We start from the raw sequence: 13,445 nt of genomic DNA, 5'->3' as shown, positions 1-13,445 counted from the left end.
CCAGAACAGTGAAGGCAGTTTGAGTTTCCAAAACACTTCAACCTCCTCAAACACCTGAAAAACGCTCTCAACTTCATACAGACTGTACAAATCTTACCATTAATGAAGCAAAGATAAGAGTTACAAAAAGTCCCTCTTGGTACCACCATGGCACCATCTGCTAATCCCCAAATACATGATTTCTTGCAGATCGAGACCACAGATACACAAATCCAATGAACAGGAAAGATTATTTTAACGCTCTCCTGGCAGACACCATCTAATTACAAACACTTCCAACACACTAATGAGTGTATCTTGCTTAATAAGGACACAAGTCTGAATTACCTTTAGGCTAGGACTGCCCTTTAAAACAGCCCTTTCTTGCATTCCACACAGAGCTCCTTGAGTACGCTTGGCATATTTCAAATAGGAAGGGGACTGTCCTCTCTCACAGCCCTGGATGCTTGTGGCATCTCCTCCTCTTAAACAGACACACCAGAGCAGCACCAAAGTCCAACACGGACAGTACGAAGGCTGCTCTTTATTAGGAATATGTTTGCAGACTGACTCAGCTACTCAGTAATAGAAGACATGTTCTACCCTAAAGAAATTTAATCCATGGTTAGCATAGGGACAGTTTGCTGTCATTACAAATATTTAATCCTGTAGCTCCACAGCTCCGATCGCATTTATTGCTCTGCACATTCCAGGGACATACCCACCTACCTTGGGCTGTTTCTGAGCTGATCTATCACCTGCACTCACTCGGGTTTGCTCCTTTGGACCATGCAAGTCCCATGCCCTCTGCCAGCTGCAGCACGGAGCCAGTTTTCCTGCCCTGCAGTCACAGGCAGCGCCATGCAAGCACAGCCTTCAGCCCTAAGCAGCGACGCTCCCATCTCCGTGGAAAGGGAGACGGTAACAGAGAGCCCAGCGCGCGCTGACCCCGTTGGCAGCTGCTGCAGAATGGGACAAGAGGAAAGTCAGCAGCCAGGCTGGGTTGTTTGCATGCATCTCTCTGGTGTGTCATTTTTTCATCCGTATCCTTTTTCTTCCACTTAAGTAATTCCAGAAAAATTAAGTCCTGCCTTGAATTAACACTTTTTTTTTTTTCCCTAAGGAGCAAAATAGAAAAAATACATCCCAAATCCTTCAATGCAGAGAATAATGCTGTAAGCTCAGAGTCATCAGACTGACAAAGTCCAGATCAAAGTGGTAGGAAGAAAGATATGCAAAAAATTCTAGTCCAAAAGCAAGTAATAACATCTAGAACTTCTTCATGAGGAAATTTTCTGGAACAGCTACTGTGGAACAGTGGCTATGTGGGGTCAGCTACTGTAATGTAAATAAATATACTCTGTAGCTTGTTCCAGAATAAATTCCTCATTAAAAAAAAGCCCTCATTTATGAACTAAAATTTACTTTTTCCAGCACAATTCATTGATAATTCCATTCATAGCTAAAAGACAAGCTGCGGCTAGAAGATAAATAGAGGCAGAAAAGGCTTTTTCACTTCTAACACATGGAAGATCAGGTGGATGTCACTAAAACCCCATTTAAATCTACACCTGTCATCTGAGGATCTCCATTAAAACGCTATTCTGACTTCAGAATCACAGGCTGCAGCTCTCCTCGGTAAAACACTCTGTCTGTTTCCGTCAAGCATCTCACCGGGCAAGAGCAGCTCTGCACTGCCGCACCGCCAGCCTCCGCCACAGGCAGCGAGGGGATGAGCAGGAGCCGGCGCTTCGCGACCGGAGCACCCGGCTCTTCGGGAAGGACGAGAACAGGAGACCAAACCCGGGCGCGGCTAGCAAGTTATCAGCCCCCAAAATCCCAGTCCCGCGACGGGAAGCACAGAAAAGTTAGGGAAAGCCGGGCTGCGTTTCAAGCCCGAGCTGTCCACAGTTGGACAGCCCCCAGCTGGGTGCCAAGCCCGAAGCCCGGCGCGGCCGCGACCCCTCCAAACCCGAGGCCAGGGGCGAGAGCCGCCTGTCCCCCAGCGATGCGGCGCTTCGGGCGCTCGCTGCCCCGGCTGCTCCCGCCGGACCCGCCTCTGCCTCCAGCGGGAGCGGCGGCGCGGCCGCAGCTCCGCCAGCATCGGCGAGACAGACCGGGCGGGCGGCGGGAGCTCGGCCGCCCCCGCGGAGCACAAGCGCCGCTCCGTCTCCGGGGGCTCTGCTCGGGCGCCGCGGTGCCCTCACCCCCTTCGGCGGGGACACCCGCGGGAGCTGGCGGAGACAGCCCTGCTGAGCGGCTGGGACACGCGCGGGGACCCCGGGCCACGGAGGCGCTCGGTACTCACGGCGGCGGGCGGGCGGGCGCGCAGCCCCGGGGCATGGCGGCAGCGCGAGCGGTGCTGCGGAGCGGCCGCTGCGGCTCTGACCCGGAGCCGGATCGCGGCGCGGAGAAGGGAAGAGAAGGGAAGGGGAAGTGACAGGCGGCGCCGCCGCCCCGCTCCGCCCCGCCGCTCGCTGCGGGACGCGGCGCGGCCGTGCGGCCGCAGCTCCCTCCGCCGGCCGCGGGCCGGAGGCACCGGGAAACACCCGGAGGAGCACGAACGGGATAGCAAAGCGCAAAGAGATGGGAAAGGGAAGAAGAGAAAGGCCGGAGGTGGGGGAGAGGGAGAAGGAAAGAAAGGGAAAGGGGAGGAGGAAAAGTAAATCAGGGAGGGGAAGGGGAAAGGGAGGAGGGAAAGGGAAAAAGTGAATTAGGGGAAAGGGACAGGGAAAGGAAAGGGAAGGGGAAAGGAAAAAATTGAAAGGACAGGAAAGGATAGAACAGAAAAGGAACACCCACACTATTGGAACAGTAATTGCAGCAGGTTTGCACCACTGTGAAGAGAAACACTGCAAGAGGGCCCATAGATGGGGCACAGTTCAGTTGAGGCAGTGAGACTGCCTGCATGCTCTACTGGCTCTGCCCATCTGTTTGGAGAACATTCTCCTACAGGGAACAGGAAAATCCTCAGATACTTCAGCACACCAGCAGGCTGCAGTGTGGACGGGGATGCAGCGCTGCACTGATATCCAGGGTGAAGCCCAGCTGTCCCAGCCCCATGCAGGGACATGCCACACACCTGGAGCCAGGGGTCTCTGGTACACTGGGTCACTCTAACTGCAGACGGACCCATTCTCCAGTGCTTGTGCTGGTTGGTGCTGGGCAGGAGCTCTTCTGAGCTCTTGTTATTTCCTAGCTGGATAGCATTTCCTGACGTTATCCAGCTAGGAGAGGTAATGTCACTTTGGAGTGAAGCCAAAGCAGAGCAGGTTTTGGGAGTGCATGGCTGGGGAGCTAAAAGGGTGATGATCTCTCACCTGCTCTCCCACACCTTCAATCCAGGTAGTTTGTCGGAGGTTGCAGGCACCTCCAATAGCACAAATAACCTCTGTGCTGCCCGTGATGGTAATTGTCCTCTGCATATTCTACGATTGTTCTGGACAGCCAGGTTAATCCAGCTATTGATTTATCTTGCATATACTGTTCTTAGTTCACAAAATACAGACCTTGTCAGAAGTTTTGTAGTTAATAACAATAAAATGTGGCTACTGAATAAAGGTCTTCTTCTTCTTCACTAGCAAATGGTGCTTAGCTATTGATCTACTGTTGTTATATGCACACTGGTGTCAACAGCAAAATCAGAGTTCCCATTTTTGTCCTCAAAAACAAGGTAGGCCAGGAGCCTTCCATGATTTTCCTCTATAGTCATGATCTCTTCCCTGTCTTTTCTACACTAGACTGCACCTCGCCATCAGGACAAAACTCTTTGTTGTCCACTTTCCACCTCAACCCACCAGCATCCAGCTGGTGTTACCTTAGCAGCGCTCACTCACTGGACCAGCTCCTGAGTGAGAAACACAGCTCAGATGCTGAAGCCACAGTGTGAATGAAGCACATTTAGGATTTCTGCACTGTTCCTCCCTCCAAACCATGAAAGAATCCTCTAAGGACACCTAAGCTCCAGTGAAGTGTCCATGTTTTTTGACTAGTCCTTTGCCTCAGCAGAGCTGGGCTGACTGATATTCTTATAACCTGGATCAAATTCTAGCACTGAAAAGCTGCTGGAAAGTTTAGGACACAGTCTCATTATTTCACCTCATTAAAACTCTTGCCTGGTTAGAAGGATGGGGTGATTCCCCCACTTGCCATCTCTTTTAGGACTAACATACATGAAAGAGCAAAAGATTTCAGGCTTCAGTCCTGGGCTGAAGCTAAGGAACAGTTTTGTTATTTATACTCTGCCATGAGGTGGATTCTTCCAGCTCACACCTCCAGCCTGCAGAATGGCTTCATCTTAATGGAGCCAGCTCATAGCAGGAAGGTCAGTGTCCTTCTACCCCTATGTCCAAAGGTTTCACTGCACCTGTAAACAAGAGAAGTTGCTGTTTGCCTCACTGTGTCTTTCTTCCACTTCCTGACTTACCAGGACAACAAAGGGTAGGAGGAAAGTGCGTATGTGTAGTTCTGAAAGAGTAACCTCTATGCATTCCCTCCTGCTGGGAAAGACTGGCAAGAAGTGTCTGTTCAGTGGGAGGTGGGACTTGAGTTTCCACCAAAAGCTGCTGGAAACCCTGCCTTCCACACTGACCACTTTCCTGCATGCTGGCAATGTCCAGTGAAGTGGTGTATTACATGGCAGCTGCACAAACACCCATGACAAAAGCAAATGGAAGGCAGAGTACAATGAAGCCAAGGGATGCCACGATGGCATGCTAATGTCATGTTTAAGATTCCTCAGGGTGAGGCCCTTTTGTACAAGTCAGCATCCAGAAAAGAAGTTGTGAATTCTCATTTTCCTCAAAATACCCTCTTTTGTTCACATCTGCAACAGGAACAGAATATTTGACCTTAACATACCCTTGTCAGTCTCAAGACAGAGGTGGCTCAGGTCCAGCTCTAGGGTACATCACATCTAAGAAGCAAGAGTTCACTGTGGCATTTGGGGAAGGGCAGAATTTGAGAGAACCACTCTCTGGGGTTTGATTTTCATATCCATGGTCTGGGTAAGTAGCAGGATGGCTCTCACAGAATTAAAATGTACTAAGCCCAGACCTTTCGTGATGTTACTCTTTCCTCAGGGTATGTTGCTGAGGCAGAACAGAACCCTATTCTGTGCTCATCTTCCTTTTACCTAATACCTGATCACTGCAACTTAAATGCTGATAGATCGTAGAAGCAGAAGGTTCTCTGCCTGTTCTGATGCTCCAGACACGCTTCCAGAGTAAATGAGACAGAGTAAACCCCTTCCTAAAGGGCAATGGCCCTTTCCAAGGCAAACTGGGGGTCAGGCTTGAGGGAGGATCACTGGTAGGAATGTTGCTTAGAGTCTCCTTGTCAAGATGTTCCAAACAGAGCGGCTTTTAGAAAGAACAGATGGCAGAGGCTTTGCCTGAGAGGACTCAGAAAAGCTGGCAACATGGGAAAAGAGACGGAAGGAAGCATAAGCACTCCGCCTGTGCCATGTCTTGCCCACCATCTCAGCTGTCCTACCTTGAGCCTTCTTCTACACGAGGCTACAGAGGAACTAAGAAGAAGTAAAATTCATGTCTTGGTGTTATAAAATGACAATATTTTGGAAAAGAAAAAAAAAACCAAGAAGAAATTGTTGTCATTTCACTGCAAAATTTAAACTCGAGCTAGAGAGGCTCAAGTTTTTATCCAGCTTTTGAGGTCTCCTCTCACAGCAAACAAGAGAGACACACATGAGCATAAAGGAAGCTACGGAAGGCTCAGAATATTTCAAAGATGAAGTGGGTTATAAATCAGAAGGAAAAAAAAGCCAGAAATCTTAACGTTATTAAGGCCAAGGAAGAAAAGGCACATGGAGGATCAGAGGAACACCTAGAGATGGACACACCATGTTACCTGTTCTGAGTATCTGAAAATTGTGGAGTGTGACTGCAATATTGCAGAATGAGCTTCAAAGCTTTGAGATGGCATTGCACAACAGACGAGGACTGTTCTCCTGTCCTGCCTTTCAGCTGTTTAAGATTCCCATTTTTAAGAATACCTTCCATCACAACCATTTTATTATTAGTTTACAAATAGAAAACAAAACTCATAAAAATGGAGGAAATCACATGGTCAGTACCAGAAGACTAGCAACAAGTGATTTCTGATGCAATAGGCCTTCAGGGATTATAAATCTCTCTCTCTATATATATAAATGCTCTTAAGACTGTGCTGCTGCAGCAGGCTCCAAGAAATGCATCACTGGGCAACAAAGGACCGGGGAGACAGTTCTGGAATGAGCACATTTTCATGCTGCTTAGCTAAAAAGCTCTAAAGAGTAGAAAGGCCCTTTTCTTGTTTAGACCTTCAAAGGAAAAAATGCAGAAACAGAGCTATTGTGGGTTGGACTTTTCTCACTGTGGTGCATGAATATTCTGTATAATGCCCAAGGATTCTGTCCCTGCTTTCTCATCTTCAGAAAATTTTTTTTCACAATCCTGAGCATATTTCAAACAAGATAGTTACAGGTTTTTGGTTTCTTTTTACTGTAGGAATTTAAGTGTAACACAAAAGTCTTTAGATAGTAACAAATTTGATGGCAAAATTAATTGAATTCTGAAGTGATTCATTTAGACTGATCTTGCAAATATGAGCTATGGTTAAGCATAAGAATCTACAGAGATAGGATCAGGAACAGCCACAAGAAAGGTATCTTTTGACTTCATTAGGTTGTTTTTGGGGTTTTTTTTTGTGTAAGGAACAATTTAATATGTTTTGCAGAATCTTACACAACAGTTGCAGGGGATGAAAAAATAGTGCAGTATTAAGAATACTTCACCTTCCCATTAAAGCAGGGCTAAAATGTGCAATTCCTTCTAATAATGAAAAAAAAAATTATGAACAGGTCTAGGTTAAGTCTTTTTAGACAGATCTGTTATTGCTACATGCTTTGTCTCAAAAGATGAGAATCTGTCAAGCTCACAGTTAATACACTGTTTCCAAATTACCCAGACTGAATATTGAATCATCCATGCTCTGATTTGTGTTATTAATACAAAAGATACCAACTTTTTCCCTCTGATATCTGGCTTCCTTTGAGAATGCTGATCAAACTGGCATGTTACAATAAAAGAAAGGATCTAAGTTGACTTACCTCCACTTTCAGAAGTGCGCAGCCTTTCAAGAACTCTTGAATATTACTGATGCAATCAGCTTCATTTTTAGGCTCCAGGCAAAACTAAAGAAAGAAAATCCACTGATCTCATTGCATTGCCTGTACTGAGAAGGCCTGCATGAATATTGACATGTGCCTTTTATACTGAATTAGGGAAGCTTCTTCAGGGGGCGGGTGGGGGTGGCAGGCAAGCTGTTGAAGCAGGAAGAAAGCCACTGGAGGAAGTGATGCACACACAGAAACTGTCGGCATCTTGTTTTGAATGCCAGCATATGACAGTGCCCTAACTGACAGTGGGAAATTGATGACCTTTAACAACATGCTGCCCCAAACCACCACAAGATAAGGAGCTAGCAAAACTGATTTCTGCATAATGAAAGGCTCCTTTTTTATGGGGTGGAGAACCCGTTGTGTAGTTGCTTTTTTAAAAGCTTCGCTTCTGTGTTGCCAGTTCCTATCTCTCATTGGACTCCTTCCCTTTTTTTTCTCCTTCAGATTCTTACACACTTCTGGACTGTGAATACATGCCTTGTCAAACTGTAACAGGAGGCATTCACATGGTTTCAGTACCAATGGATTTGCTGGTCTTGGGACAGACCAAATGGCACAAATGCAAGGGTTATTTGCTTATTCCTGTTCCAATCTGCTTCTCCAGTGCATTTACTGACTAACAAAGCATTTTGCAGTAAGAGTTTTGAAAGACTGACTATATTTACAGTTGTAGTTAATTATATTGATGTAAATACTGACACACTGCAAATCCTTCTATTAAAAATCAAGCTATTCTGATCTCTGGTAGGCCAAGTATTTCCTGCCACTGACTGAACATGGGTAAGCGAATTAACAGCAACCTTGCAGGGCTTTTTTCTGGATGTAGAAACAAAATCAAGGAACCAAAGCTACAATCATACTTGGCTCTCAATTAGAAACTTAAATGTAAAACATCTCTCTCTGAAGCTCTGTGCTCCTCTCACCAGAGCAGCTAGGGCTCAGAATGCCCAGGGCAGGGTTTCATTGAGCAGGGCTGTCTCAACACAGCAAAATACATCAGAAAGCATTACCTTTTCTGCAGATCCCGGAAGAAGCCGATTAATGAGTTTGCAAAGCACAGTTCCATCTTTCAGAGAGGTTTTCAGGAACCCCTCTGGATCATCCACTATTTTCTTAGGGGAATTTAAGACTCCTAGTGAAATAAGCCACGTTACAATCTGTTCTTCTGGATTCATGGCGGAGAGCTCTGCCGCCAGAGCCGTTCTCCTGTACAACAGTGTACTGGAACCCACATCCGTGATTACATCTTCCTGCTGCAGCTCAAGTGTGAAACTACCTTTTTTTTTGGCTTAGTACAGAAACTAAATCTTAGGAACTAAAAGAAGTTACTCTAAGGTACAAAACTGTTGTCAAAATAAAACCGTTTCTAATACTCAGCAGGAAAAACGGAAAACAGATTGTTAACTACATCTCTGCAAAATTATTGAAAATGCAAGTATTTTATTTCAATAGTTATTACACCAAAATATCTCACATAGGGACTTCCTCCTTGTGGCAGCTAGCACCCTATCACCTAGTAAATTTAGTCTGAACTTAAGGTTATTGCCCAAAGAAATAAATTTCTTAATACTGTTAAGAACAATAAATTTCCAGTGTTAAAACAGAATTTGTAATGGTGATGTTTTGAAGGAATGTAGGACTAAATAGAGATTTTCAACCTTATGTGGCAAACCTAGTTGTTAAAATTGCCTTTTACAGTAATTTTCTATTGTCTCATTTTTGAAAATAAATTCTGATCATGCACTTTACGTATGAATAATGCCTCTCTTCAACTGCTGTGTAGAAGTCCACATATAATCCAAAACGGTTATTTAGGAGATGAGAATCTCTCAAAACAATTATCTGGATAACTTCAAAAAGGTCAGGAATTTAAGTCATCCAAAGCTGAGAAAAAAATTCCCCACTATTTTACTTGTCTTATTAAGATGTCCCTTTCTAGCACCACTGCAGGATCTACTGAAGGTAGCTTTCCACCCTGCCTGGGCAGTATTAACGATCATTACTTATCACAGCAAGTCAGAAAAATCCAGTCATCTTTATAACTGTCCTTTCAACAGAACAGATGGAAAATGAAGCAGTTCTGTTGATGATGAAGCTGGAACACCATGGCATGAAAAATCCAAGAACAAAGTATCCTAGAGACCAGAATTTCTTGGTTAGTGTTCTGAGCCAATTCCTACCCTTGTCACTTAAAGCAGCTTTCAAGAACCCAGTGTTACCAAACTAATGATTTAAAGGGCTGGGGAAAATCAGAGCAGCAGAATGATAAAATTGTACACAGTAAATGGGCATGGTTTTGCCTGTACTTTGCAAGTTTTATGACTGGTACCGGAACCTACTGATAGACCAATTTTAAGAGCCACCAGTAAATAAAAACTGTCCCTTCAGGGTTAGACACAAATTCTGACCTTTTTCAGGACTCTGGGATGAGTTCCAGATCGCTGTAGTGTGGAAATATTCGTAACACATGGTTGCAGGCACTGTGAATAAAGTGGGTTACAGCTCAATCGCAGCTCACTGCACTTGGTGAGCAGTGTGCAAAAGACTTCAAAATTATGACTAATTGGCAATTCAGTTGTTTTGGGATTTTTTTTCCAGTTGTCATGAGCACTATTGCTTTGCAGAAGGAAATACATACATTATCCATAATTTCATAATTCTTTTTCCAAATCTGTAGTAGCCAAGATAACTACTAATGATCATTTATCAAAGGGGACATGCATTTGGATGTAGAAAACACCTCAGCCACCGCATCAGAACACAGCAGTTTCTGATGTAAATAGAAGTACTTCCAACACTGGGAGAATGACACATCTGCTTCATTGAAGTCAGTGTTACAAACCTGAACACCAAAGTACTTCACCCACTCCCTCCTCTAAAGGAAACCTTTGGTATAGATGGGCAGGTTTAGTTTTATGATTATTTCACATGCAGCTGCTACAGCCAAGAAGATATTAATGTCTGCAACTACAATTAAATGAAAATACTTCCCACATCTTGAACACTTACCAACAACTTGAAAAAATCTGCAGATATGGATATTCACAAAGTCCAAAAATGTATGGAGTTTCTCATTAGCTACTTCAATCCCAACCTCACATCCTTTAGAGTGCTTTCTAAACACATTCCAGCTTGTTTACCAACTTACACACCAAAATTAATCCTGTGGCAAACCCAAGGTATGAAGGTAGAGCCACTAAGGAAAGAACAGTGTCTGGTCTGGTCTTTGGAAAGACTTCACCTTTGTCTATTTGCTGACAGCAACAAATCAAGTGAATCATCAATCATCTCTTGCAGAGTCAACTTAGTTTAAAATCTTATTTACAGCCTGATTTATACCACAGTGTTATTTTAAAAGGGGGTGAGTTTCCTTTACCCAACAACCAAGTGACTCTGGCAGCATACACATCAGAACAGCACAGCAACAGGAGAAAGGTAAGATGAGCAGTCACATATTCAGAAACCATTTTTGAGTGGTTCTTTTCAAGTCACACACGCTTAAGTAATTCACTCTTTTTTTCTAGCAGAGGGAAAATACCACAAGGAACAGCACTGAAGTATTTGTCTGCTGCAGAATCTACTGATACATTTCAACTGGTGGCTTTCAATGAAAAGTTTGACTCTCTGCATGAGCTAATACTGTAGATCAGGATACATTCTCATTAAGTAGGATTTTAGGCAGGAAGTGATCATACAGTAGCTGCCATTTTGGCACTACACTTCAGGAGGAAGGATCCAGGTCAGCCTGAACAGCACCGCTCAACACTAAGCTAATGCTGAAAATAGTACACAATGTTACTCCTTCTTGCAGAAGGGATACTGAGATCACTGTGTAACAATAACCTCCCAAGATGTAACACTAGTGATCTCGACCACCATCCAAGTGTGTCCAAGAAGAATATGTTTTTCTTTTAAATTAGACAATAAAACCCCAAACCCATAATTCTTGTTAACAGTAAATTTATTTGCCCTGGGAAATACTGCAATTCTACCAATTTGCTACACAGATTTACTCCTAGAATCTGCAGCCCCTAACTGAGATTTGAAGTGATGTCCTCATCCCAAACATTAAGTTTTAAATCTCTAGACAAGGTATGCATGCTTTTTCTTCTTCAGTCACTCATAAGCTGAGGATTGTTTAAATTAGATCAGTTTATGTCTATCACAGAAGTCAGTATTATTTTATATTTTATTATCCATTATTGTTTATGAGTTTTCTACATGAAATACCAATGCCTGAGGATTCCTCTCACATACATTGGCCCATCAACATGTATGTAAGAGAAAAATGCATCAAAATCAAGACAAAGTTTTGAAGGAAGCACCAATATGTCCAGTGTACATCGAGGAACACTAATTATTCTGGCCATTCATCACTAACATTGTCTCAGCACAGCAATACTCCCCTTCTCTTATCCAGAAGGTTGGGACAAAACTGTTAATGTAATATAGCAGAACTTTCCGTAGTTTCTTGGTGAAGTCCTCTGTATTCAAGTACACTAAGACTTACTTCTGTGTAACTTGCTCTTTTTACCAGCATAAATGGCAAGCACACGTGTAAAAGGCAACCAAAGTATTTTGCTGCTGTAGGATGCGTGTGCAACGAGCAATGAACCAGCTCACTCTGGACTGTCGGAAGGTGCAAGCTATGGCAGACAGCAGTTGGCTTCCACCATAAATTTTATGTACGTCCAAGATATTGGTAGTGCTACTTTCAAAGGCAACTCCAGAATGCTTACACATTCCTCTAGAAAATGGTGGGCAACACTACACTCAAAAGCCAGGCTGTATCAGTTGTGATTTGTTATCCTTTGATTCTCCAATGCACATCCACTGCTGCACTGCCGCCTTCACCTTTCACTGTAACTGGAAAAAGGAAATGCAAGTTAGTACCCTCTCAGAAGCCAACAGACAAAAACACTAGATTATCTTTGAATTCATTTTATATATACAGTTAGTACATTTCGATTGCATTTGATCTGTTCCAACAGTATGAAAGTACATCCATAGCTAACTACAATAATCAAAATGCCCCAAGGACAACTTGTATGAATGCATACTGCTTGTATAAGACTGTCTCCAGGGCAGGTACTAAGTACCTGGGAGAACTCCCCCTTCAAATTCCACCAGCTCTTGATAACCTCAGCATGCTACTCAGGAATTCTGTAATACACTGGTATACATACTGGTATTAATCTGTAAGTAATAATGTGCTATAAATAAAATCAAACTTGTAATCAAGGGAAGGTATACAGCTGGCAATTCCATTTGCACCCTGATTTTCCACAAGACTATTATTACCTTCCTTGCCACAAGATCTATTTACTGCTCCCTTAACATTGGTACCATGCCTGCTAAGAATCTGGAAACATTCATAAGCTGAAGACAAGGCTGATGGAGTGTGCTTTTGTCTCTAACACCAGTATTTATTACAACATGGTCACAACAGATTTACTAAGCTGAAAAAAATCACTTTTTTTTTTTTTTTACAAAGGGAAGCTTTTTCATTTGTCAAGAATAATTAAGCTTCAGCTTTCCAGCTAACAGAGGCAACTGAGGTGCATATATATGAAGTTTAAAACATTCTGACACAGCCAGTGTGATGATTTGTCAGTATCTTTTAAAGGCTCTTAGAACACTGCATTAAAGACAGCATTTCATCTCTTCATTAGAGAATTTAAGACCTCCATCTGGGTCAAACTATAAATTTAAAAACTGACTCCTTGTGGGTTTTTGCAGGTGGTTGAGGAAATGAAGGGGAAACTCTACTTTTAGACCTATTTCCCTAATCCACTTTAGTGGCACACTAGGGATATCAATGATTTTTGAATGAAAAAGGTTCAGTTTTCTTAACCTTTAGAAACACCTATTGTGAAGGGTCCTTTCAGTAAGACTCTAATTTAAATATTTCAACACCCACATCTTAAAAGGAAAACAAAGAAAAGGACAGCATTTGCTGGTTGAAATTTTATCAAGCATCAGAAAAATAAAAAGCTAGTAGGGCAGTAGCTTCTGTTTTACTTAACTACATGCATCCCCTGAACAGAAAACACTCATGACGATTCTGTATTTTATCTGAAACACATTCCAGTACCCTGAAACAAAGCATATTTTTCCTTTATTATCAAGGTAAGGTCAGCAATTTATCAGGAGTATTTATAAAACATTATTAGCATCTTCTGACAAGGGCATTGCACATTTACTGACACTCTATAGGGAGCTCTGAATTGTAGCCCAACTGAGGCTACAAACATGCAGTATACAACAGAACCTATCCTTATCACAA

The 13,445-nt window shown here is 43.3% G+C and overlaps 1 protein-coding gene across 4 annotated transcripts in view; it reads right to left on the bottom strand.

Moving 5' to 3' along the window:
• The window catches only part of ARHGEF6 (Rac/Cdc42 guanine nucleotide exchange factor 6), a 37,729-nt gene extending 29,395 nt beyond the window's left edge, over window positions 1–8,334 (bottom strand). For 3 of the 4 annotated variants that reach the window (XM_064712781.1, XM_064712780.1, XM_064712782.1), the window contains exons 1-2: window positions 8,170–8,334; window positions 7,088–7,171 (exon numbers count right to left, since the gene is read on the bottom strand). In XM_064712781.1, coding sequence (XP_064568851.1) covers window positions 7,088–7,171; window positions 8,170–8,334 — 249 coding nt within the window. Of the gene's footprint in view, window positions 1–2,287; window positions 2,398–7,087; window positions 7,172–8,169 lie in introns of those variants that run through there. The other variant, XM_064712784.1, reaches the window with a different exon arrangement.
• Between the last annotated feature and the right edge of the window lie 5,111 nt (window positions 8,335–13,445).

The sequence above is a fragment of the Zonotrichia leucophrys genome, chromosome 4A (genome assembly GCF_028769735.1).
Source record: "Zonotrichia leucophrys gambelii isolate GWCS_2022_RI chromosome 4A, RI_Zleu_2.0, whole genome shotgun sequence".
NCBI classification, from domain to species: Eukaryota; Metazoa; Chordata; class Aves; order Passeriformes; family Passerellidae; genus Zonotrichia; species Zonotrichia leucophrys.
This window is presented reverse-complemented; position numbering and strand designations above follow the sequence as displayed.